General features: G+C 54.5%; 1 protein-coding gene and 1 long non-coding RNA gene across 3 annotated transcripts; both read right to left on the reverse strand.

The window, feature by feature from the left end:
• Positions 1-25,081, reverse strand: COLEC11 (collectin subfamily member 11). Of its 2 annotated transcripts, none has more exons than XM_033124195.1 (7): positions 24,944-25,081; positions 21,340-21,483; positions 12,577-12,648; positions 4,517-4,588; positions 1,973-2,026; positions 959-1,054; positions 1-830 (listed from the first exon to the last, which is right to left on the reverse strand). In XM_033124195.1, exons 1-7 carry the CDS (start codon positions 25,014-25,016, stop codon positions 439-441), a joined length of 903 nt encoding a protein of 300 aa, XP_032980086.1. In that variant the 5' UTR covers positions 25,017-25,081; the 3' UTR covers positions 1-438. The 2 variants fall into 2 exon arrangements, with proteins under 2 accessions (XP_032980086.1, XP_032980085.1); XM_033124194.1 differs by having other exon boundaries at positions 1-848.
• On the reverse strand, positions 15,035-16,656 carry LOC117032653 (uncharacterized). The gene is made up of 3 exons (XR_004424791.1): positions 16,230-16,656; positions 15,540-15,730; positions 15,035-15,175 (listed from the first exon to the last, which is right to left on the reverse strand). It is a non-coding gene; the product is annotated as an uncharacterized LOC117032653 (long non-coding RNA).
• Positions 25,082-25,124: the final 43 nt, after the last annotated feature.

Raw genomic sequence — 25,124 nt, forward strand, 5'->3', positions numbered from 1 at the left:
TGTCAGTTTGGCATGTTTATTTTTGTTTTTCCTGAAATCTGTGTTTGCGGAAAAGCAAAATTATTCCTATTTGGCTAATAGTGAGAAGGAATGTGTATTTTAATATAAATGCCAGAAACACTGGTCAGTGTTGTCACGAGTGGGTTCTTTTCCTATAGAAGTTAAAAGAAGGACAGTAACATAAGACCACACTACTGCTGTCGTGCTTAACTGGTGTCCTACGAAGGATTTCGCTTTATAGTTTGGAAACAGGCAAGAGCAGTTCTGCGTAATTGTGACATAATGAACATTTTGGCTACAATACGAGTAATAAAACTACTTCTTCAAAAAGGATGCTCCAGAGACGCTTCCTCCTAAGCAGACCCCACTTCCCAAGGTTCAGAGAAGACGGCCGTTGGCGGCAGGTGGGGACGCCCTGGCCGGGGGGACCGGCCCGCGTCACACGTGCTCCTTGTCAAACTCACACATGAAGTGCATGGTGATGTGGCAGGCCACGTCGTTCCAGCCGCCCGACGCCTCCATCTCCACGCAGTCCTCATCCTCGTAGGCGTTGTTGGGCTCGCCGCTGCGCCACTTGTGGAAGGTCTGCATGGGGGAGCGGTCCGAGTAGACGAAGGTGCCCTCGCGCTCCAGGTCATTGATCCCAATGAAGACGCGGGCCAAGCCCGCCTGGGCGATGTAGGCTGCCATCAGGCTGTTGGTGGCCTCGTCCTTGGGCATGCCGAGTGAGCCTCCGCGGCCCTGGCAGGACAGCTGCGCGTCCACATACCTCTTCTCCTCCTTCACCAGCAGGTAGATCTTACTCTCCGTCTCGCGCACACCGGCAACAGCTGCGGGGGAGGGCAGTGCTGGAAAGTGAGCACTTGCATTTCTGTAAACACACTCGGTGCGCTCCACACGCAGGACCGACGCGGACGCAGGCGGGCACGGGACAGGGAGAGCACCGAAAGGAACATACCATTTTTTATGAATTTTAACTCAGTGGTCAGCTGGGTGACCTGGTTATCCATCTCCCCGATGGCTTTCCGCAGCTGGCTGCACTCGCACGGGACGCCTGCAGAGACCAGGTGTGTTACCTCGCAGAGCTCACCAGGGCGCTGGGCCCAGAGGGAAGCCAGCACCCTCCCCGGGACACCAATGTCCTCAGAGCTCGCCGGCCTTCGGCTGGGTCGCAGGTCTCGCACTCTACCCGGAAGGCCAGCAGAAGCAGTGGCAGGGCTCTAGCAGGGGAGCGCCAGGATCAGACTGACGTTTGCAAACATTGCTCTGGTTGGCGTGGGAAGGAAGAGTGCAAGGAGAGGACAGCGGAGGCCTGGGATGGAAACAGACAGCACCACGGTGCTGGCTCAGGGTGCAAACAGGGTGCTGCAGAGAAGACAACACGTCTGAGGAAAACGGTGCCGGCACAACCAACAGGGCTCAGTAACTGTTTGGACATGGGGTGAACAGGAGTCAGAGGAGACCCCAGGTCCCTGTTCGAGTGACTCAGTGGGAGGGGTGCCACTGCCGAGCTGAGGGTGCCTGTGACAACTGACACCTCCAGTGCAGAGCAGACTTCACCCCAGGGCGAGGGTGCAGGTGTGGTCTTGCTGGGCATACAGTAGAGGAGGGTCGTGGGGAATTGGCTGCAAGGACGACCTGAGTGAGGGAAATCTCCAGAAAGTACAGCGTGCTTTTCTCAGAAGAGTGGGGGTCAGAGGAAGGGGGAGACCCTGCGGCACCCAGAGCTAAGCGTGAGGCCAGCGTGCTTTAGGACAGTGTGTCTGGGTGGTGGGCACATGGGGCCAGCAAGCCGAGTGCAGCCCTAAGAAGGAAACGGAATATGAGAGCAGCCTGACAGACAAGCGAGGACAGGGCAGTTTGGGGGCTCCCATGTCCCAGCCCGAGCAGTTTTACCTCGTGAGTTATACTGTTCTCAAAAGCGCAATTGTTAATACATATTTTAAAAATCCTCGGACCCTTTAGGCCATACCAGGTTCTCCGTTAGGGCCAGGGGGTCCTATGTCACCAGAATCTCCTTTTTCACCTGAAAAAGAAAAGCAAAGTAAAAGTCACCAAGCAGAGATGGGACGTGTGTTACGAGGTCACACGTGTCAAGAACCACAGGGATTTTTGTTCTATAATTAACTCTTCAGCTCTGTGTGTGTGACAGACACATGTACATTTCAGGGGATCTCAGAGAGGATCGGACAATCCTTCTTTAAGCCAACTCTGGAAGATGCGGATGTGTCACAAAACATTTTGCAGATGTCATGCCATGAGTCCTCAACATCATGAGAAAGTAGCAACTAAACCTGGTGCCAGTTCTCTCCATGTCCCTCATCATGGCAGGAAACTTCAGACATGTGATCTGAGAGCTGAGTGGGCCGCAGAGTGTTTCTAACCCAAATGGGGTAAAAGGTTCTCACAGTCAGGCTGAGGTCAGAGCCCTTCCCTCACCGCCCCGAGGGCCTGTGTGGTGTCACAGAAGGGCACAGCCCCCAGCAGCCCTGGCTCCAGCCTACTGTTAGGGGACAGACCACTAGCTCTCGGTCCCTCCACTTCCCTCAACTTATAAAACAAGTTTGTTGAACAAAATCATGGCCACGAAGCTTTCTGGCTACTGTACAGTTAGGCAGGGAGTGCTTCCGTAGCGTCCCTGAATATTCCTCAAGCACAGGCGTCTCCGCTAGAGGGACAGCCAAGGGACCGCGACTCCTCCATCCGCAGACTGACGTTTTGCTATCCGGGGAGGCACACGCCTGGCGTCTCCATCCAGGCGCCTCCTTTGTGCTCTGTGATCAGCATCAGGACGTGAAAATGACTGAAGGGCAGCTTGGCAGGACCTGGGTGGGAATCCCAGGGTGAAGCTCCTCGAGTCAGCTCAGCCCAGCCCGCGATGGTGTTTGGGCGAGCTGTCCCTCGGGGGGGCACTGAGCTCCATCCAGAGCATGTCCCGACTGTGCGCCAACATCTGGGGCACTGCTCAGGGAGCCAGCAGGTGGAAACAACCAGGTGTCGGTCAGCAGTGGCGTCGACAACTGAAACGTGGTCCATGCACGCACTGGAAGAGCCTTCAGCCTCAGGAAGGAAGGAGATTCGGACACACTTCACACGGATGGACCTTGAAGACACTACTCTAAGTGGAGTAAGTCAGCCGCCTAAGCACAGACCTGGTCTGACTGCATGGATGGGAAATGTCTACAAAAGGCCAATTCGTGGCGACAGAAAGCGGGTCAGAGGTCGCCAGGAGCGGGACAGGAGACATGGCGCGTTATTGCTTCCTGACACAGAGTGTCTCCTTGGGGTAGTGGAAAGGTTTTGGAAATAGTGGTGATGGCTGCACAGCGTTGCAAATGTACTCAAGGCCACTGAATAACACTTTAAAACAGTTTAAATGGCAACGTTTATGTTACAGATATTTCACCAGTTTTCCAGTTTTTTAAAGCATGCATTCCTCACCACTCCATGAAATCTGTGCCCTGTAATGAGTCAGCCGTCCAGGGCAGGCGCTTCCCACGGACTTGTCGGCTGGGGGGCAGCCGCTGAGCCCGGCCAGCCACGCTCTCTGCCTCACTCCCGGCCACGGGCCCTTCCTGCCAGGGCCCTGCTGGGCTGGGGCAGGTCTGTGACCACAGACCAGAGCAAACCACCCAAACCCACCCACGGCTCAACCCCCAGGCAGGCTGATGAGGCACGAGACCCAGCGCCAGCACTGGGCAGGCAGCCCGTCTCACTTTTGCCTCCGGTGGATGACCAGCAGCTTTGCACCCCAACCCCCATCCCACAGGACCTCCCAGCCACTGTCTCCTTTCCAGCTGCCAGGACAGGACGTGCCAGGACACATCCCTGGGGTCCCTCACTCACTGAGCTCAGGGACTGGGGGCTCCTTGCCTCTTGCACCCCACTGTGCCCTCTGGAGCCCAGCACAGGCGAGGGCTAAACCAGGGGCTCCGAAAACACTTGCTGACTGAGTCACGATGGCGGGAGGAGATGTGTGATTTTCCGCCAACCCTGAACTGCCCTGGGCCTCAGTCCCTGCCCGACCTGCCCTCCACTCCAGGGCTGTGCGGGTCAGACCAGGCTGTGAGGCAGACACAGCCCGGGAACGGCAGGCGTGTCGTCACTGGAGCTGCCGCTGTCTTGCCATGGCTGTCACCGAGAACCACCCCAGGGTCGCCGCGAGGCCACGACACCAGAGCTGGCGGTGGACACATGGGGTTCCCGGGTACGGCCCCTCTGCTCCTCAAATGGGCCCGGTCGTCAATTAAACTGGTTAAGGAGGTGGTAGGCCTGCCCGGCCCCCCAGCCCCTGGTCCTGACCGACTGGGGCATGTGAATCCTGAGGGACGGGAAGCCGGGATCGGCCAGGCCAGCAGCTGACTGACCACTCCCAGAACGCAAACAGTGGGACAGAATTGGTCACATAGAAAGTACACAAAAATAAGCAGGGCCACCAGGCAAAACTGGTCAGTTGTTCTCAGTGCCCGGGCGTGAGCCTGGGAGGGAACACGAGGCACGAGTGCATCGGAAATACCTTTAGATCCAATGGGACCGATTTTTCCATGGCGGCCCACACTGCCCTTCTGTCCTTTGTCCCCCATGTCTCCTGTAGAAAACAAGATCAAAGTCGAGTGATGTACAGGTAATGCCATATCCCTGCCGCTCACATCACACACACCACGCGCACAAACACACACATGCACACAGGTACATGCACACACACATGCACACGTGCACACAGGTACACGTGTGCACACACACGAGGACACCAAGGCATCATAGCTCTTCCTTGCCTCAAGGTCACGTATGTGATGACACCAGAAGGCCCCTGTTGATACATTCGCCTAAGGACACACACCTCCCCTAAAAGTCACACACACTACAGAATGTAGGAGGCCAACTGGCGCGTCGCCAAGTCCTGGCCACACTCAAGGTCATCCTTCGCTACGTGTGTAAGAGAAGGGGGTGGTCTCCCCCACCCAGCAGGATGGGCCCCGGCCTGACTCCTGCCCCTGAGCAAACCGCGTGAGCTCCTCGGGACCTTGGCCACCTGTGCCCACTCTGGGACGTGCGTCCGGGGCAGAGCCATCAGGCTTCTCTCGCTGCATTTAAAGGTGTGCCCCGATCTGTATTCTTCTAATATGAAGCTGCAGGCGAGGGAAGAGCAGGACGGGGCACAAGGCTCCCCGAAGGCGTCATCACACGCCTGGTGATGAGACCAGTCCCCCCGCCCACCTGGCCCTGACCTGTTTCACTCACAACACTATGGCACCGTGAAGGGTTCTCACACGTAAGCTCACGGGACTGAGATGGAGAACAGCCGCCCTCACCCACTGACAGACGATCGAGTCCATGCAGACCAACTCCCGACACCGCTTTCCCCCACAAAGAGCTCTTACACCCTTGGCACCACTCTTGCCCATCTGCTGAGGTGGCCACAGACCACAAACCCACCCGACAAATAAGCAGCAAGTACCTGGAGAAAACCGGGGAAAGACTCCAACCGTTAGGTCATGCTATAACTTCCTGTGGATGTGTCTATGTGTCACTGCAACGTTAGACCCACTTGGAACACCATTGTTCTAGAAACAACGGGTCCTGGGGAAGCTGGGGAGAGGTCTCTGGAGGGAAGGAAGTGGAGACCCTGAGCCTAAGACACCCCAGCAAGGCCCTGAGTCCCTCATGTCTCCTCTGTCTCATTTTCAGCCCTGACTCAGCCAGGGTGCCTGGGGGGCTGTGCTCTCCACAGCCCCTGGGGTGACCCGGCCCTGGTTCAATCACCTGAATGGCCCTTTCCTGCCAAAGCAGTTGATGGAATACGTTCTTTCTGTGTCAGTCATGACCCTATTTCAACCTGATTAATTTTCTAACAGCAAAATGCCAGAGCAGTTGGAGGGAAAGAGAACAAACGTTTCCAGTTAATCAGTCAGTCAACCAATCAATCAATCAATGCGCCTACCCTATTGGTGACCCCGCACCAGAAAAGGATAATGGGGGAAATGCTAAATTCTGCCTTAGGATTTGATGAAGGGGCATTCCTGAAGGACGAACGGGGCTGGCAGGTCGCAGGCCTGACACAGCCCCTCCCCTGGGCTCACCTTGCCCTGTGCAGCCCGGCTATAGACAGCTGCGGTCATAGGGGCTTGTCCTTCAGTGGCTTAAAGGGACCTGAATGCTGCCGCTCTGTGCCGCCAGCATCCCGGTCTCCTGCGCCAGACCACGGCAAAGCCATTTAACCTACAAGACAGCCCTCCAAACATGTGAAGGTGTTTGTCTGTCCAATGCCCCCTCACCGGGCTAAGAGCCCCTCCCCAGCCTGGCTGCCTTTTCTTTGGGACATGCTCTTTCTGTTCTTGTTCCTCCAAAGGGGTGACACGCACGCCCCGAGCTGAGCACCCGTCACCTCCTGCAGTGGGCTGCACTCGGTCCACCCGAAACCATCACTAAAACCCGACACCCTCCGTGTGAGGGCACAGGGAGAAAGCGGCATCTGCGACCCAAGGAGAGGGACCTCGGGGGGAACCAGCCTGCAAACACGCTGATCTCCGACTTCCAGCCCCCAGAACCGTGACAGAGTGTGTGCTGCTTGTTACGGCAGCCCAGGCTGACAGGTACACTTTTCCCCTGGCCCTCAGAGAGGTGAAGCGACTCACTGCCGGACACACGGCGAGCGAGTGACCCAGGGCGGTGCAGTCAGGCAGGCGAGACCCGGTCCTGGTCCTACCACCACCTCGGACAAGTACGCTCCTCTGGGTCAGCTTCTCATCTTTCAAGTGGCATCAGAGTGGTGCTCACGCCACGGTCACAGTAGGGGCTCACAGTAGGCAGGGTCTGGTCTCCTGCCTCCATGTCCAAACCCGGCCCTGGCTGTGGGGCGGTTCCCACAGACCAAGCCACCAAGGGCTGCCTTTCCAGGAGCCAGGACATAAGGTATGAAGGCCTCCCCTAGCCCAGAAGGTAGAAGTCGGGTGCCTGAGAACCCAGAGAGCCAGGCAGCCCCCAGGCCTCTGGGCTCACCTGCGCCAGCCAGGCCCTGGCTCCGGCCAGTGAGGACCTGGGGGGCTGCCAGGCACCCCACGTCGCCGGGCCCTGCTCAGCCCACCTTCTCTAGACCAGGGCCCCCTCCACATGGCACTGCTGCGGGCCCTCGATGTCTCAGGACCTGGTCCCCAACACGCCCCAATGGCCTCACAGGAAGGCCCCTACAGGGAAGGGTGGGTGCTGGGGACAGTGCGGCTGGGGGACACAGCTCCCACAGCAAACGGCCCAGCTCCGGTGGGCGGAATGAGAGCAGCGGCCTGTTGGCTGAGTCCCTGCAGTGGGCGTGCTGGTGCGGGGCAATGCACACACACACACGCACACACAACACACATCCACATACACACACCGTATACACATAATACCCACATGTATACACACACGTGTACATGCACATACACATAAATATACACACAGTACACACACACACAATACACACAACACATACATATACACGCACACACTATACACACATATACACATACACACACACATACATACATACCGTGTTTCCCCCAAAATAAGACCTGGCCGGACCATCAGCTCTAATGCATCTTCTAGAGCAAAAATTAATATAAGACCCAGTCTTATATTATATTATATTATATTATATTATATTATATTATATTAAAGACCCGGTCTTTTTATAAGACCAGGTCTTATATAAATTTTTGCTCCAAAAGACGCATTAGAGCTGATGGTCCGTCTGGTTAGGTCTTATTTTCAGGGAAACATGGTATATACACACACCATACATGTATATAAACATACACACTATACACACATATACACACACAATACATACACATATGTACATATACACACAATATACATACAATACACATATATACACACACTATACATGTATATACTCATACACACTATACACACACATATACACACATACATATATACACATTATACACACACATACATCTATACACACACACTATACACATACATACACACAATACACACATATATACATACAACATATACACAGTATACATGTATATACACATTCACACACTATACACACACACACATAAACCCAATATACACACATACATATACGCACAGTATACACACATACATACACACATGCACACCATACACACACGTACATATACTACACACACCCCATGTGCACAAGCATACGATACTTTACCCTCACTCCACACAGGCTGGGAAGTTGGGAGGCATGAGCCAGGTCTGCACCCAGACCCCTCCCACGGCACACTCGGCTTGCTCACCGTCAGCAGTAACAGCCACACACACTGAGGAGCCGCTGGTGTGGGCTGTGGTTTCTAACGGGAATACTGTGACTTTGGGGTGTATGGGAAGACAAAGGTGAGGAGAGTTAACTTCCTCCCGATTGTCACCATTCTCTGCTTTATGGTGCCCTGAGGTCCTTTATGGAGCGGACTTGTTTTTCTTGCCCACGTGGCTCAGAAACCAGCCTTTGGGCAGAAAAGCAGTGTGCCTATGAACCCAGAGGTCCCCTGAGGAGAGCAGAAAGAACTGGAGCTCAGCTGCCTTTCCCTGCTTCCAAGGTCTTCTAGCTCCTCCAAATGACAAGAAGATATTCGCAAAAACCAGACAAATCTACCCACCCCCAGTTGTGCGAAACGATGAGAAATGCACGAGACATCCTGAGATCCTGTCCCTTTGCGTTCGAGGGCCTCTGTGGAGGCCCCCAGAGGGCTGGGAGTGCGGCGACATCCCCAACTCGTCCCATCCACTAATGAGACTGCAGAGCACGCACCTGCCCTCCAGACGCCACGCTCAGTGGCAAGTGATTCTCATTAATTTTAATGAAGATGTCACACAGTCCTTTGAAGTGGAGACGGGGCAAAGAGAGCACTTGGAATTGAGCTTCCTCAGCGATTTTTAACAGAGGATAATGCGACATTACAGAGCTCAGGAAGCCCATCACTGACTGGGGCGCCCTCCACCTTCAGGTGCCAGGAGGGTCCCAGCTCCTGAATGCAGGGGCCCGCGGCCTCCCTAATCTTGTCTTAGCTGCGTGTCTGGGGACCAGAAGCCTGAAAGCTGAGATGACGCACTTCGCAGGTTGTGTCAGCAAAGCCAGCTCTGTACTCTTTCCATTCGGCTGTGTGGGCTAGAAATGCAAAAGTATTCCTATTTCAACCAAGGACAAAGGACAGCAGGAGGCTTCTGCCTTCCCTGTGGTTTGTCTTTGTTATTTTGCCAGCTTGCATGCACTTCTCCTACAGCCCTTTGTGCTCCCGGCAGGGGGCTACTCACTGGCAAAGACCCTCAACATCCAGCAAACCAGCCAGGCCCCAGGGGGACAGGAGCAGGCATTTCATGGGAGCTGAGGTGAGAAGAGCACCCAGGTGGAGGGTGTCCGGATCCTCCAGACGAACCTGCAGTCGAGGCCGTGGCATCCCACAGGACCAGCACCTCCTGGGTGCTTCCTGGTGGGCCGGCTGCATCCCAGCTGCCCCAGAACTGAGGCTGCATTTTAACGCGCACCCCCTGGCTCCTGAGCACACGCGTTTGGAGAAGCACCACGCCTCCTGCTCAGTAGACCCTAGAGAATAAACTCAGTCAATGCACCCTCTTATATCCACACCCGTCTCCCCCACTGGGCTGTGAGGGGCTCCAGGCTGCATCCCACAAGCACTTGGCACCTAACAGCATCCAATTTAGTAGTTAGATGATAGGAAAATGCAATGGGTTAGGCTGCTTAGTGCCCAGCAACGTCCGTTCTCCATTTAGAAGGTGTGATAAGAGCTTTCGCAGTCTCCACGTGCTCGCATCGCCTTTTCGAGAGTGAGAGAGAATAAGAGAGAATGATGATGATGAGAGAGATGGCGGAGCTCAAAGTCAACGATAAAAGATGACAGAGTTGAGAGAACAGATAAGCATCTGTGTCAACTTGAAATCAGGCATTACTGTCATTTGTACACGGAGCTCAAACATCGTTACTTTGAAAACACATCAGTGAGATGGCGTCACGAAGATGAATTAGCGACCGTCTACACTAGGGGAGACGTCCACTTCCCACTATGAAGAGAGGAACACCCATTTCACCACTGTGTAAAGGTCATTAATTCGATAACAAAGTAAGTAATAAGCCGTATCTATTACACTTTTATAAGACGTATAGTGATAATAAGCCCTTTAGACTATTAGCTTGCTATAACCCAGAACTTTAGGAAGTGGCTAAGTCACTGCCCACCCCGTACAGATGAGAAAACGAGCTCGGAGCTGTGGCACCCACCCTCCATATGCTTGGTCAGCCGTCCTCATCTGGCTTAGCCGAGCGGCCTCTGTCCTGACGCCCAGGCTGTCCTGACGCCCAGGTGCTCTGGGAGCCAGGCCCTGCGGAGTTCCTGCCTCACTGGCTCCCGTGTTTTCCGCTGGGAACATGAGAAGGACAGGAAGACTGCACATTAGAGCAGGAAGCGTGCGGACTGGCATAGGAGCAGATGCACTGATAGCCTTTCAAGTTCAAATGCCACTTCTGGCAACGCTAAGGAAATATCCAGAGACACGCCCAGGAAATATAAGTACAAAGTATCTTACGCATCAAGAAAAACCCAAAAAGGGCTTTAAAAAGACAGAAAAAGACAACCCAGTAAAAGGGACAAAGTTGCAGAAAAGAAATACAAAGAACTGCTGAACACTTGAAAAAAGGACCCTACTTCCTTCATAATGAGATGCCAAGAGAACCCACAATGTGGGGTGATTCACTCTGCTCCGTGGTGGCCTCGGGGCCGGCGGTTGTAGGGGTCATGCATGGCCCGGGGGGCAGCAAACTGATTCAGCCCTTTTGGAGGGTATTATCTAGCGAAAGGTCAAGTGCACGAGCATCTGGATCTGGAGGTTACTTGGCTAGGAATTTATCTTCAAGCTATACTCATACATTACAAAGTGACAAATACAAGACTGTTTGCTGCAGCAAACCCCCAGGAAAACGTAAACCCCCAAGGTAGGACAGCAGTCAGATAAAGTGCGATAAATTCACACGATGGGAAAAAGGACGAGGAAAGCGAATCTCCACATGGAGCATTGTCATGATGGAGGATGGTTTACAGCACACTTTAAAACACACCTTCTCTCAACCGTAGGTCACACCCAATTGACTGCACCGAACAAGTTGAAACTTGTCACACACTGTTACTAAGGTTCGATGCACCATTTCCCATAGTGAAGATCCCTGCATTTCCGTTGGATGGCATTCGGCAGCAGCATTCACCATATTTTGTGATCACAATGGAAAGGCTCCATGTCACACATCGCTTCTGGTACAGCAATTTCTATCAAATAAAAACATTACGGTGTGTCCTCATCCACCTTATTCACTGGATCTGGCACCGTGCGACTTCTGGCTCTTCCCCAAAGTCAAAATGATTCAGGACATCGAGGCAGCCACGACAGCACAACTAAAGACACTTACGAAAGAGGACTTCCAGAGCTGCTTCAGAAAGTGGCAAGAATGATGGGATAAGGGTGTTCGAAGCAAAGGGGGTATTTTGAGGGGAATTAATGGCAATGTGTCTTTTACTGGAATAATTTTTTTTTAATTTAAACATTTACCATATTTATTGATCATATCTCTTATTTTTTAAAAATCATTTTTATGAGTAAAGGGAAAAATAAGAAATAAAAGTCAGCACCTGTGGTTGATGGAGGGAGAGAGTGCTCTGGGTCTCGAATGTGACAAGGTCCCACAGGTGTACACAGCTGTCAAACTCACCGCGATGTACACTTCACAAGGAGGTGTTAAATCACACCTCAAAAAGATAAAAAAAAAAAAAGTCCATGGATTTAAAAATATATGTTCAATGAACTTTATATGTGTTGTTATAACAATTTTTAAAAACTGGAAACAGCTTAACTCACTCCCCCATGTTATGAGATTGGTTGGGGACTGGCTGATAAATCACAGTCTATATTCTCATAGAACAGGGTGAAAACATCGACAAAGCAGTCCTATAGACAGTTTTTAATGGCTTGGCAAGAAACATTTACAGCAGTAAAAGCGAGTGTGTCCTGTCCTATTGCTCATCACAGAATTTATTTGACATCTACGGTTACTGTCTAACGACTTCACAGGCTTGATCAGGCACCTGTGAGCTGCGCACAGCACAGGAGCTGGGCAGGGGAGACAAACTCAGTGACTGGGGTCCCTTGGCTGTAAGTGGGAGAGCGCTGTGTGACCCGCACACCCACCATCTGTGTGCTCTCCTTTGCACACCTTCACAGTTTGCACACCCTCACAATTGCACTTACACATGGAACACTCAGAAATGAGCCCCATTTGCAGAAGAGACTGGTTTACACGCACACACCCAGCCCACTGGATGCGTCTCCCAGGAAGTGCTCCTTCATGGAGCCTAAGAGCTGCCCGGCGGGTCCCTGGGAGCACTGTTTACAGAGGCCCTGCCGTGCCCTGCGCCACAGCACGCCAGCCGTCCTCCTGAGAGCCCCACAGGCTGGGGCCTCTCCATCCCCCACAGCCTGCAGGAGCCGGTGCACCCACCGTGCCCTCATGTGCAGAGCTCAGAGGGGCTGAGGACGTACCTTTTTCTCCCGTGGGGCCCACTCTTCCAGGCCGTCCTGGTGCGCCTTTGTCTCCCTTCTCTCCAGCATCCCCTGCGGAAGAAGTCACATCATTTAGGAGTCACCCTGATGCAGTGTGATGTGTGGGGGGACGGCAAGGAGAAAGCTTCTTCTGTGTCTGCGCCGTCAGCCCCTTGGGGGCGGGGTCCTCGCTGCCCCACCCCCACCCCGGGCATTTCACCCCTGCCTCTCAGGACTCTTCACTTCCTTGCCCTGCTGTCCCCTGGGATGTATTTGTTCCTCTCTCCACTTATCCCTCTGGCAGGCCCAGCCTGTCCCCCGGCACCCCATGCTCCCCGAGCCCCCAGCCACTGCACTGCTGCCCCTCAGCGCCCTGATGTCCATACAAAGACAGAAGTGTCTCGTGGCCAAGCACCCCCTGGCCTCTCTCTGCCCCGTCCGCCTCGTACACTTGGGAGGAATTAACCTGGCCTCTCTATGGGTGTCCCCTCGTCCCTTTGACATGAGCCCCCGACCCCCAGAGCACACACTCCTGCTCAGGGGCAGCTTAATGTTTTCTCCCCAGAAATTCTGCACACTCTCCTGGTTCTGGTATCAGCACACTGATCCTCTCAGTTTGCAAAACCCCAGCGGGCGGTCATCTTGGGTTCCCGTCTCCCTCACTGGGCACATGCAAGCACTGCCCGGTTCTGGGAAGTCCAGCCGCCACCCCTCCTATCGGGGTTCCTGCGGGCAGGCGGGCTCCGAGCTCATCGGTTCCTCTCTCAGGCGTCCCAGGCAGGAGACAGAGGTGTGCATAAACAATGGAGACACTGGAAGAAGCCATCCTGGAGGTGTAGTGGCAGCACAGCGTGGAGTCTTGAGGGGAGACACCACGGCCCCTCCCTCGACCCGACTCTAACCCACACCCAAACAATCTTAAAACACAGACCCACTGATGTCATTGCCCTTCTCAGAAGACGTTTAAAACCACCAATGGACTAAATTACGTATAAACAACGTCCCGATTTTAAGCTCCTCCTTCTCAATACAGTCTTGACCTGGAACCCAGCTCCTCCTTCCGCTTCCCCTCTGCCTGTGTGACGTGTGAGGGGCAGCGGCACCTCTGCCCGTCCGCCCGCCTGTCCTGCTGTCACGCTCTCATCTGGCTCTCCAGAAGGTACTTCCTGATTCCCTGACTGGGTCTCTCTCATTTCTCTGCTGAGTGGCACCCATTTCCATGTCACCGTCACTTCTACATGGTCTCACACACTTAGCGGTCATCCTGTTCCTCCTGTAAGCATGTGTTTGACGCTGACATGTGGCCCATGTACCTTCCCACTTAGGTACAATGCAGGCCAACCTCCATGTAAACTGCGCCTCTAACTTTCCATGTGTCCCTGTACTGGGTGAGAAGCTCAACTGAGGGACAGTTTCCCCAACGAAATTCCCAAATCTGATAACCTGGCCTGAAGGAAGAGACAGTCCATTTAAATTTAAGCAAACAAAAAGAAAAGCCAAGTGAGTGCCAACAACAAGTAGAAGACGGAGCTGGCATGTCATTGTCACACTCATGCCACAGCCGTGATGGCTCCGCTGAGCCACCTGAAGAAGGGTAGGTTGAGGCCTGTGGGTTGACACACGCTCAGCACACACACGTGGCCTTTGAATCTCTGGGTCATTCCCTTTTCTAATCTTTAGAAAGAAAGTAAACGATTACAACAGCCCCACGTGGGGAAGCTCTGTAGTCCAGCAAGAAACCCCGACTACCTGAGTGAGCTCAGCGTCAAGAACCAGCAGACGTGTGGGGGGCAGCACCACCGTGAAAGACAAGCGACAGCAGAAGGCACAGAGCTCCGCGGGCAGCCAGGATCGGACCGAGAAGAGACACCAAACGTCTTCACGAAGACAAGAGAGAAACAAGTCAGCAGCGGTGACAAGGGGCCACCCAGGGACCTTGTCCATGGCATTGATGTTTGAAATAAACTGCTGTGTCGCTAGGATGAGTAACAGAATGGCCGATGACAAAAGCTAATTTGTGAAACAAAAGGTTACGATGAAGAACTTTTTCACAGGCAACACCGAGATGAAGAGATGGAAAGGTCCGTTTGAAGTTACCAAATCTAGAGTTGAAGAAAAAGCCCACAAGCTCCAGTGTCCATCTCACAGGAACCCAGAACAGGAGACGAACCTTTGAAGCCTCTCTAGCTGTGAAGACTTCCCAGCTGTAATTTCTGGTCCTGAGGGAAGGCATGAAGGGACAGAGTCAAGGCACCCACAGAGCATCACACTGGAAAACAAGGGGAAAGTAATGGGGCCCGTGACAGTGACACTGCACAACATCAAGGATAAAGACACAATACTCCAAGCTCCCCAAGAGGAAAAAGAATTTTTAAAGGCTGCAAGCATATAAATGAGAATCAGATTGACAGAAGAATTCTCATTAGCAACCTGAGATACAAGAATAAAATGAGGCAGAAACTTCACCAAAAGAGCCATAATTTAGACTGAGAGAGCAGAAAAGTCCTCTCTGGTGAAAGGCTTTGACGCTGACACCGGCTGCACAAATACGATGTCACCAAAAGGTAGAAGGAAGTGCTTGGAGCAAAGGGGACCACACCTGCACAGGTGAGATGCCAAGGTTCAAGAAATGGTTCTGGCGAGCCCACAAGCCCACCAGGGCTGAGAGAAGAGCTCTTGACCCCATACTTAAGGCCAGGGGAAGCCACCGACCGCTCTACACAGGGAAACCTGACCCGGGCCACGGTGCGGGAGAACAGGCGTGTGTTACCGCAGCAGTCTGGGCCAGGGCAAGCGCGTTTCAGGGTCAAACTCCATCACAGCAGGCTACCCTGCCGGCCCACCCCCCGCGGCCCATCCCCCCACTGCACTGAAACCTCCTTGAAGACACTTCACCCTGCCCAGCTCTGGGTCTCCATGCAGGGGCTCTGTCAACACTTGTAGAAAATTAACACTCCACGTACCCACCGCTTTTCTTTTGCTGATTAAGGTACTTCCTAGAGTTTACACGGGGCATTCACTTATTTCCATAATTCAGCCTCACCCAGCTCGGGAGAGAGGGATCATTCATGTCCACGTTACAGAGGGAAAGCCAGGCTTGGACAAGCCGGCTCCAACTGTAGTCTGGACTGCAGTTCCTCGGGCCACCAAAACCCTGAGGGGAGTACGAGTGACATGACCAGGCTGCCAGTGACCCAGCACTGCTTACGCTGGTCTCCCACGTCCTAGAAGAGAAAGCAGTAAGAGCTTCCGCCCGCTCACCTGCTTCCACAGGCCTATCTCTAAGCTGATCAATTGTTACCTATTACGATCAAAGCACAGGAAGATCCTGAACTGCACCCAACAGCCCCGTGTCCCCAACTCACCTTGTGAAAATAGGAGAGAGGAACAATACATCATTACGAACAGTAAGACTTTCTAAAGAGCGGGACCAAACGTGCATTTTCTTTCTCTCTCCACTGAAACACCGCTCCCCCCAGGGATTCTGCTACACTGACATGAGACCAAACCAGCGTGGGGCCCACTGTGCTTCCGCCAGCGCGGACGTGAGCACCCTGCACTCCTCACTGCCGCCCCTGCCGTGGGGGTGTCCAGAGCGGAGTCGGGGGCATCCTGACCCCCGGGGTATGTCCACTCTCCAGCCTGCGACTCACCTTTGATGAGGGTTCAGTGAACGACATCCGGGAAAACACCACACTGGTTGTTGTGACTAAGTCACGTGCCAGCCCCTCCTCTCTCACCTCATTGTGACACTCGTGGCTGAGTTGCCGCCCAGCCCCATTCTTTCCTAGTGACCTTGGCTTTGTCCTTGGCGATGAGCCCTGGCTGTGCTTCCTAAGAATGGAGGCTATTTCTGAGCTCTGTTCATACACGGCAGCCTCCAAAATGTTCACAGTCTACTAGTGCGGGGGACATCCAGATCTACGCCCCGCTGCTCATAACTCCAGCCCGTGTTTCTACAAACCTCTGCACTCAGACATCACATGCGTTCCCTAATGCAGGGGCAGGAAGCCCAGGAGCCCTTCCCACATCCTCTCCTTCATCAGGTATTGATTGCGGCTGATTTACTGCATCAAGTTCTCAAAGAGAAGTGATTTGTCTACCAGGAGGCTCACATTTCAATGGTCTGGCTCATCTGCTGCCATATTAACAAACCGTTCTCTCCTCTCTGAGAAAGAAAGGAAATGCTGTCTGTATTTCCCACTTGCTAGCCTCCCTGCACAAAAATCGCACAAAATCGCACAAAAGTCCATAAGCAGAGAGCTTCTACCGAGATTGCACTGGGGGTAATTCTTGACCCAACCAGGAAGACATACGCTGGTTATTTAAGGCAGCCCACTGAGGGTGTCCCAACTTCATGACACCTGCCTCTAGCGGGACGAGGAAGGCTGCGAGCAGACGCCGGAGCCTTGAGGAGCAGTGGGTGCAGGAGAGGAGAGACCGAGCCCTGGGCCACACGCTCCTCCTGAACAGGAAAGCGCAGACCAGCAGTGTCACCATGCTCGGAACAGCCGAGTCCCCAAAGGCGTGTGTCACATTACTGGCTATCAACCTTGTTTTAAGGGAGGACAGTTAACGACTTTTAAATTAATTTGGTAAAACCTGTAGGAGTGACTGTGCATTCTCAAAACTTCTGAGCAGCAGGCTTGCTAATATACATAAATGTTTCCCACCTGCAACAGTGTTTCAGCCAGTGAGGAAAGACGTTTTTCCCCATCAGAGTTCTTACTTTCTCCAAATGCAAAGATTTTGTGTTATAATTAGGCCTCTAACAGTAATTAAGTTCTGTCTCAAGCACCAACACCAGTCAGTGCATACGGGCTGCCTGAAGAGTGCTGAGGAAGCATCTAGAGCCCAGTCTGGACTGGGGACAGAAGCACAGAGGGCACGCGCGGCCTGGGAGCTGTGTTCCCGCGGGCTGCAGGCCGTGGCCTGGTTGGGGTCGTAACAGAACCGGGCATGGCTCTTTGTCCCACGTCTCAATGTCTGTCTCACGAAGGAACGGCGCGTCTCTCATGTTAAGAGCCGGCCCTACACTGTGTTTGTATTTCTAGCTCCCCTGATTGACGCAGTTCCTGGCACGTCAGTGTCATGAATCCTTTCACAGAGGATTCTGGCTATGGAGTCAGAGCCAGGAGTGCAGTCTCCAGGCTCTCGGCCTCACGTGGAGAGGTGCTGGCTCAGGTAGTAAATGGCCATCAACTGATTGGATGGCCATCAGCTGTGGCTAGTGAGCCATTGGCCACTAACATAACTGCCGTGGCTACAGTAGCAGCAGATGGGGGCTAGCAGGAAGATGGGGGCTGGCAAGCACGGATTGCAGTTAGCACGGCGGGTTGGTTGGTTGGCAGAGAAGCGGACGGCAGGTTGCGGATCGTGTGGCTCCTGCTTCCTGTGTCTCCAACCCAGCAGCCAGCGAGACTATAGTGGTGTGACTCCCCTACCTATGGCTCCGTGGGTGTTCCTTTTTGGCCTCACCATGCCCTGCGTTCCGATGTGGGGAGCGGGACCAGAGACCCCACATGACACCCCGCATGACACTGGCTCATTGTGGTCCAGCACCCGCCAGGTGGGGACCCGTCAGCTCCCTGATTCTGTGCATGGCCAGTGCGTGCTTAGTGTAAGCCATCGTGCTGGAGGGGACGCAGGCCAGTCCCACGGCCAGCGTGTGCCCTGCCACTGGGAGTGATGGGTGAAGCCTGCCCCACACACATGCGGTGAAAAGTCCTCACCGTCCCCAGGGCCTTCCTGAGAGAAGGTGGAAACGTCCTCACACTTCTGCCCTGCAGGTCCCACATCTCTCCGTGGTCACCAGCATCACATGGTGTGAGCGTCACAGCACGTCTGCACGGTCGGGTGGGATCTGTGAGACTGAGAAGAGGGGCCGCAGCCTTCAGTCACCCGGCGTGGAGCACACGCCCCTCGGCCGGTGACAGGCCCAGGGCACACCCACAGGCAGGGCTCCTTGGACGCCAGTCTTCACTTTGCCGGGGACAAAAGCCTGCCTCATCCCAAACCGTTATTGCTGGAAGCCCCAGACTTGCTTTCTGCCACAGCTCCTGCCCTCCTCACGCCCTGCAGCCAATAAGGCTCAGAGCCACAGCTTCCTGCTCGGACGACGGGCTGTGTTCCGTCGCACACGCTCAGACAGGGAAAGAGCCACAGCATCCCCGGGATTCTCCCCTCACGACAAGACCCCGAGCTCTCCCACACACGGAAGGGTGACAATGTGAGGAGAGGGAGCTAATTAATGTGACCGGTGATCGCTCCACATTCTCTGTGTGTTCAGTCGTCACCTTGTACACCTTGAGTTTACATGACTTTTATTCGTCACTTACACCTCAATAAGCTGCAAACAAAAAGAACAAGACATCCGGTGTAAGGGCTTCCATGGACATAGTAAGAAGTATCTCTAGCAGAACTGTCCCTTTGGTACTGACAGACGAGGAAACCATGCCACCACGGGAACCCAGGATGTAGAGCGCGTGTGCCCTGGCAGGTGGCCCTGTCCCGCCCACAGCCCGCGTCTGTGGGCACCGCGTCAGCACCGCCCAGGAAGGAGAGTCCGCCTGGGAGGACAGGCCTGGGGCAGCAGGTCCATGCGGGGCTCGCGATGCAGATGCCCGGTCAGCACATGTGACAGGGGTGGACAGCGTGACACCAAGTCAGCTGTCTACAGAACAGGCTTTGGCCTGGGAATTGCTGGCCCCTCACTGACGACTGCTCATTGCTAAGTGCTGAGAAACGGTTGATCCAGGAGGCGCCCTGGGCATGCCCCCCACACACACACAGGCAGACCCACCCAGCACCCAGGACACAGACAGCCCGGGACTCTGCAGACACGGTCACCGATGCCGATTTCAAAAACCATCTGGCTCAGAAGTGCCCTCATGATGTGCTTGAAAACCCAGAGATACCTGAATTTTGATGTTGCCCTAATTTTCCATTTAAATTGTAAATACTGCTAAACTGCAGAAAATTTGGACTGTTACTTCCGTGAGGTTTTTAGACACCACAATTCCATGCTCAGAGAAAACCATGTTAACATGTCAGCATACTTCCTTCTAGCTTTTTCCTCTATTTCTATGTATTTGTATTATTTTTAACAGAATTAGGAAAGAATTAGTGAACTTTTTGAACTAGCGTTAGAATGCAGTGCATCTAACACCGCATTCTGTCTAATTTCTGTAACAATAAATAAACATTTAAACCACTGTCTAAAATCTGCCCCTTTGGTGGGTCTCCCAGGTCATCAGAGATTTGTCCCAGAGCCAGGGGCCATCTACTCAGGAGCCATGGGTGATTTTATGAGCAGAAAGCAAACGACTGCCAGGATTTAATTACTAAGCTCCTCAACCTGCAAGCAAGCGTGTGGCAGGAAATGCCACCACATTTCATGCTCAGCACACCCTGTGTCCCCTTCCTGGCTTGACGCTCGGACGAGGAGACGCGGAGGCTGGGGAAGAAAGTGGCTGTCCCACCCCTGGACTTGCCCACAGTACACGCAGACCAGTGTCTGACAGCCCGCGTCTTCCCACGACCTGCATCACCTCAGAAAGAGGGACGCACACAAGTGACAGCCACACAGCCTCCACGGGACCGAGGGCACATGGTTGCAAAGGTCCCCATTCGGTGCTTCTGAGAAGCGTCTAGGCAGCGTGTCCACCAACGGAGCAGACAAGGGCTGTGACGGAGCCTGGGACCCACCCCCACACCCCACAGCCTGTCAGGGCCACGGACAGTTCGCAGTGTCCGATGCTGGATGCCAGCATGGGAGGGGACCTTCAGGACCCCAGGAGGCCACAGCGGAACGTCCCTTCTCTCCCACGGTCACGTGTTCAAATTGAAAACTGAAGGTCCCATTGGAAGCCCACACCAGGCAACAAAGTCAGGGGCCTAACTCGCCCTGCCACCCAAACTTCTGAGCGAGTGACACAGATCGTTTGGGTTTCTTCCAATGTAACTAAAACGTTTAAAAGAGGGTCAGCCTGTTTATTAGAATTAAGAACACAAAAGCCAGCGGCTTGATTAGGCTACAGGGCTGTCTTCTTGGTCTCCACACAGCAGAATGAAAGTGGCCCAAGGAGACCTTCTCAGATAGAGCTGTCCCCCCATGGACAATGTCCTGGCAGCAGATGGAACGGGCAGGGGACGGAGGCAGTCACCATGTGCCAGCCTGGCTGGCCCCCCACACACCCTGCCTGCCGTGCTGGAGGCGCCCTGTCCTGTCTTGAAATTCCTTCTAACTTCCGAAACAGGGGCCCCCCCTTGTCATTTTGCAGTGGGCCCCTAAAATTCCGGAGCTGGCCCTGCTTGAGAATTACAAGGTTTGAATCTCCTGCACGGGCTTTGTAGAAACTGAGACTTTTTTAAGTGAAGAACCACTCATTTGAAAGGGAGAGCTGAGGTGCCCCCCACCTGTACTGGTGCCCACCCTCTGCTCTCCAGAGCTCTCTGCCTGGAAGCAAATCACAGACCAGGAAGCAAACTCCTGAAATCCCTGAATCTCCAGTGTCCCTATCTGCAGAATGGACCAAATGAGGTCACCGCATTCTCACGGCACATGATGGTGAGCGCAAAGCTTGGGAAAAAAACATCAGCTGCCTGCAGGTCCTGGGGAGAGGACCAGACGCACAGAAACGGCTTCCAAGTTCAGGGTTCCCGGCTGAAGAGAGTGTGGACATCAGGTATCCCAGCCCTTGGGATTTCAGGTGGGGAACCTGAGGCCGCGGCGGGGGCAGATTCGTTGGAGGCGCAGGTTACCTTTGAGACCCGGGACGAGGATCTGCACGGAGCAGGCGTCGTCTGCCGTCTGCTGAGCGTCTCCAGACGGGACCAGCCACAGGAAGGCCAGGCCGATGAGGGCCAGATCCCTCCTCATCATGCGTGCTGGCAGGACACTGGCTCCTGGAGGAAGGAAGGAATAAACAGTGACGGGAATTCCGAAAACTGGGGACAGCGCGTGACAGTGTGCAGGCCCAGGCTAGGCTCCTGGCCACCCCCGGGGGCCACGCGCACTCGGTGGCTGTCGTGGACGCTCTCCCCCTCCCTCCACTCCCCTCTCCTCTTCCTCTCTCCCTGGCTTATGCTCTGTGTGCTGATTTATCTCCACCAAGAGGTCCCCAAAGCCCAGCGGTGACAATGGCCATCCTGTGAGGTGTTACCCAGGTTCTCTTCCAGTTCTTTACAGGGAATGTTTCACACATGCAAAGGCATGTTTATAGTTATATGAAGCCCTGCGGGCCTCACAAGCCAGGTCTTGCGCAGCACTGCAGCCCCTGGGCCGTGCCACCGGGTCCCTCCCACAGGACGTGGCTCTCCCACCGGTGTGTGCACAGCATCACCACACAGGTACGTGTTGTTCAACAGCAGGCTGTCTCTTTCTGCTTGGCTGGAATTTCATACGCTGGTGTCACGGAGCATGCAGGCCAGCGTTCTGCCTGGGCCAGCCATGCGGCCCCAACTCACAGGCTGTCCAATCAGACCAGTGAGGGCACCGCTGTGGGACGGGGTAGAAGCTGGGAGGGACAGGACACGGCTGGCTCTGTGTCACTCGGGGAGCAGTGAGGCCGTCTTGGTGGCTGCACACAGAGACCCACCACGTGGGCTTAAGGGTCCGGATGGCATCGTGTTGGGAGTCTGCTGTGCGTCTGGCTGTACCAGTGCCCGCGCCCTGGCCAAATGTATCTCCTGTGCCACCTGTGTCCTCATCTTAAAGAGAAGGCGACTGCAGAAGAACAGGGGTGATGCACCCAGAGCTCTGCCCGGGACTTGGCCCGCGCGCGGCAGGTGCTAAGTGACAGCTCAGCGTCACTGTGATCAACAGCCAGCAATGGCTCCCAGACAAATGGAAGAGCTGGAACCCAGAGTTTCTAAACTGAGCGTGTGCCGTGCTCCCCTGTAAACTGTGAACTGCCTGTGCTTTAGCCAACCCCTCTATGAAATGATAAAAAGCCTCTGCAACCTGGGACATCCTGTGTGAGACCTGCTTCCCCGTGCAGTCACAGAACTGACGCTGAAAAGGGCAGGGGACGAAGATGGACGTTTACTGCACTGGGGAAAAGAGCGCCTGCGAGCTCCCCGGCACGGACGAGCGCGTCACCTTTCTCAGGTCAGACACGGAGGGGAGGCTCAGTGACCTGCGCAGCACTACACGAGCACGTGAGGACGGGGCGAGGCCGGCGTGCTGACACTGCCCACTGTCCCTTCTGCCCTGCTGTCGGCTTCCCTGTGCCAGATCGAAGGCTCCCCTCCTCAACCAGCCATAATCGCTTTGATTTTATTCTATTTTGTAGCGTTTTATGTGTGGTGGAGAGAAACGGGGCCAGTATTTACTGTGCACCAAACGTGGACACATGTTCCTTTGACTCCCGAGGCCACCTTGTGCAGCCTACGGTTACTCCCTCTAAAGATGAGTGAGATGGAGCCGTGGGCACTAAGTGGTCAGCCTCGCACCGTGGGTGGTCTGGGAGGCCGGTGCGGCCGGCGCTAACTCCCCACACACATTAACTAACATCAGAACAAGGAGGGAAAGTGACAGGAAGCACCCACGCACCCACGACCCAGGACCGGTGAGCTCTGCTCCTCTGGGCCCACATAGGAGCGACTGGTCCTCGAGGGGGTGGCGTGTACCCAGGTTGGGAGGCGCTAGGAGCACTCGCTCGGGGCCTGGAACCTGCCGGCGCTGGGAGGAGGGCTGACACTCGCTGCACCTACTTTCACGCTCAGGCCCCTGCACACTTGCTTCTTAGTATTTGTTGGATGCGAACTGGGTGTCGATGTTTTAAATGTCTCAGGTATCAAGAGCTGACATGGAGTTTCCTCTCCAGCTAGAAGCGACTGTCCGAAGACAGCCGTTGTCTGGAGGACGTTCTGCTCACTAGGCTAGAGAGAGGCTTTGCGGAAGACCCATCACTGTCACCGTGTCCCAACAAAGGAGGGAGCAGTGACAGCAGCCAAAACAAGCTGCAGCTAGGATTCCTGGTTCATCCGTCCACTCGCTCACTGACCCTGCTGTGCATTTACTCGTCCCTCTGTGTCCACTTGCCCAGGCTCCTGGTCCAGCTCCAGGGGTCCTGCCCGCGGGGCCCAGCGAAGGCAGGCCGGGGCGGGAGCCCCTCCCCCCAGTTCTGGCTTTTCCCTGGCCTCTTGGAGGAGGAATTTCTTTTTGTAAACGGAGAAGCCACGGCCTCTTCTGAGCCTCCTTAACAACAACATTCTTATCTTCAGCCAGGGCCCAGGAGGCTCTGCAAACCCTCCCCAGGGCCCAGGAGGCTCGGGCCCCCTTCAGTAAAGGACACAGCTTTTTAGTGAAGGAAGGGGATTCAACTGGAATTCTTAGTAGAAATACATGATAAGAATAGACAGTGGGGGAAAAGTGGCTTAATGTGCCAAACAGACAACTGTGCCTTTTCAGTAAACGTCTGCGTAGGCCCCACATTTCACAGACACGTCAGTACCTGGGGAGAGCCACCCCTGGGAGCTGGGGGAGCTCAGGCTTCCCTGGCAAACCAACCCCACCCCGCCCTGTGGTTTTGCTTCCTAGCGACAATGGGCCTCCCCGACTACAGCACTGACAGACGTCCACCCCAAAGGCACACATCTTTCTTATCTTTACCAAGACCACAAAGCAAGGGAGGCTTCCTGATTATTGTTTCCAAGCTTCACACAAATTACCCGTCTGTTGTTTGGCTTTTTCAAAATTGTACATAAATTACATAGCTGTGAGGGTGTGGGCAGTGTCTGCCCACACCTGGCAAAGGGCTCCCCAAATCGCTATGCACATGCGACATCTTCAAAGTGTGTATGCAGAACCCACAGCCAACCTCAGCCGAGCAGGACGGCCAGCTCTACGCCAGGTGTTGGTGTCGAGGGCCCAGCCGTGACTCTTGTGTCTTATCCAACTTTGGAGACGAGATGACCCGCCTCCCACACACCTGGGACTCCCGTTACTGAGCCCAGACCGAGCTGCTGGTCGCTGAGTGCGGACAACTGCTCTTATCCACATGGCCCCACCGCAGGCGTCACGAGCCCACCTGCACCTGCACCGGCCCTACAGCCACAGTTCACACTGAGCCGGGAACTAGAGAAAGCTGCTTCGCCTCTGGGAATCTCCCCAAGATTCCAAACCCAAAAGGTTTGAACCCAAAAGGATCGACTCCACATCAAGTGGCCCCAGTGAGCTTTCACCGTGACCACTGAACTGACTGGAGCTGGAGTCCTGGCGGCTGACTTATGTGATGGACGTCCTTTGCCTGGGCCGAGAGTAGGTGCCCGTCAGCCCCTTCCACCCAGTCCCCACCTTTGCCCTGTGTGGAATCTCAGCCTCTTCCCACGGGTTAACCCCGCCCTGCAAAGCGTCCCTTACCTGCGGCACACACCAGGCGAAGGGGCGTCCTGACCCTCGGGGACCCACAAGGACACTGAGCCTGGGAGCTCATGGCTGCTATTTACAGGGTGGCCGGCCGCAGTCCCACACACAAGGCCAGCACGGCCTGGGCTGTCACCCTGCCCAGCAAATCAGGCTGGGCGTCTGCAGTGTTATCTGC

Source organism: Rhinolophus ferrumequinum, chromosome 13, assembly GCF_004115265.2.
Source record: "Rhinolophus ferrumequinum isolate MPI-CBG mRhiFer1 chromosome 13, mRhiFer1_v1.p, whole genome shotgun sequence".
Classification (NCBI taxonomy): domain Eukaryota; kingdom Metazoa; phylum Chordata; class Mammalia; order Chiroptera; family Rhinolophidae; genus Rhinolophus; species Rhinolophus ferrumequinum.

Excerpts from the sequence above, each read along its gene's own strand:
- COLEC11 (XM_033124194.1), bottom strand. The coding sequence starts at position 25,016 with ATGAGCTCCCAGGCTCAGTGTCCTTGTGGGTCCCCGAGGGTCAGGACG. Across the intron at positions 12,649-21,339 it reads CCTCGTCCCGGGTCTCAAAG|GGGATGCTGGAGAGAAGGGA; the intron begins GTAACCTGCGCC and ends CTTCTTCCGCAG. Across the intron at positions 2,027-4,516 it reads CGGTCCCATTGGATCTAAAG|GTGAAAAAGGAGATTCTGGT; the intron begins GTATTTCCGATG and ends TTTCTTTTTCAG.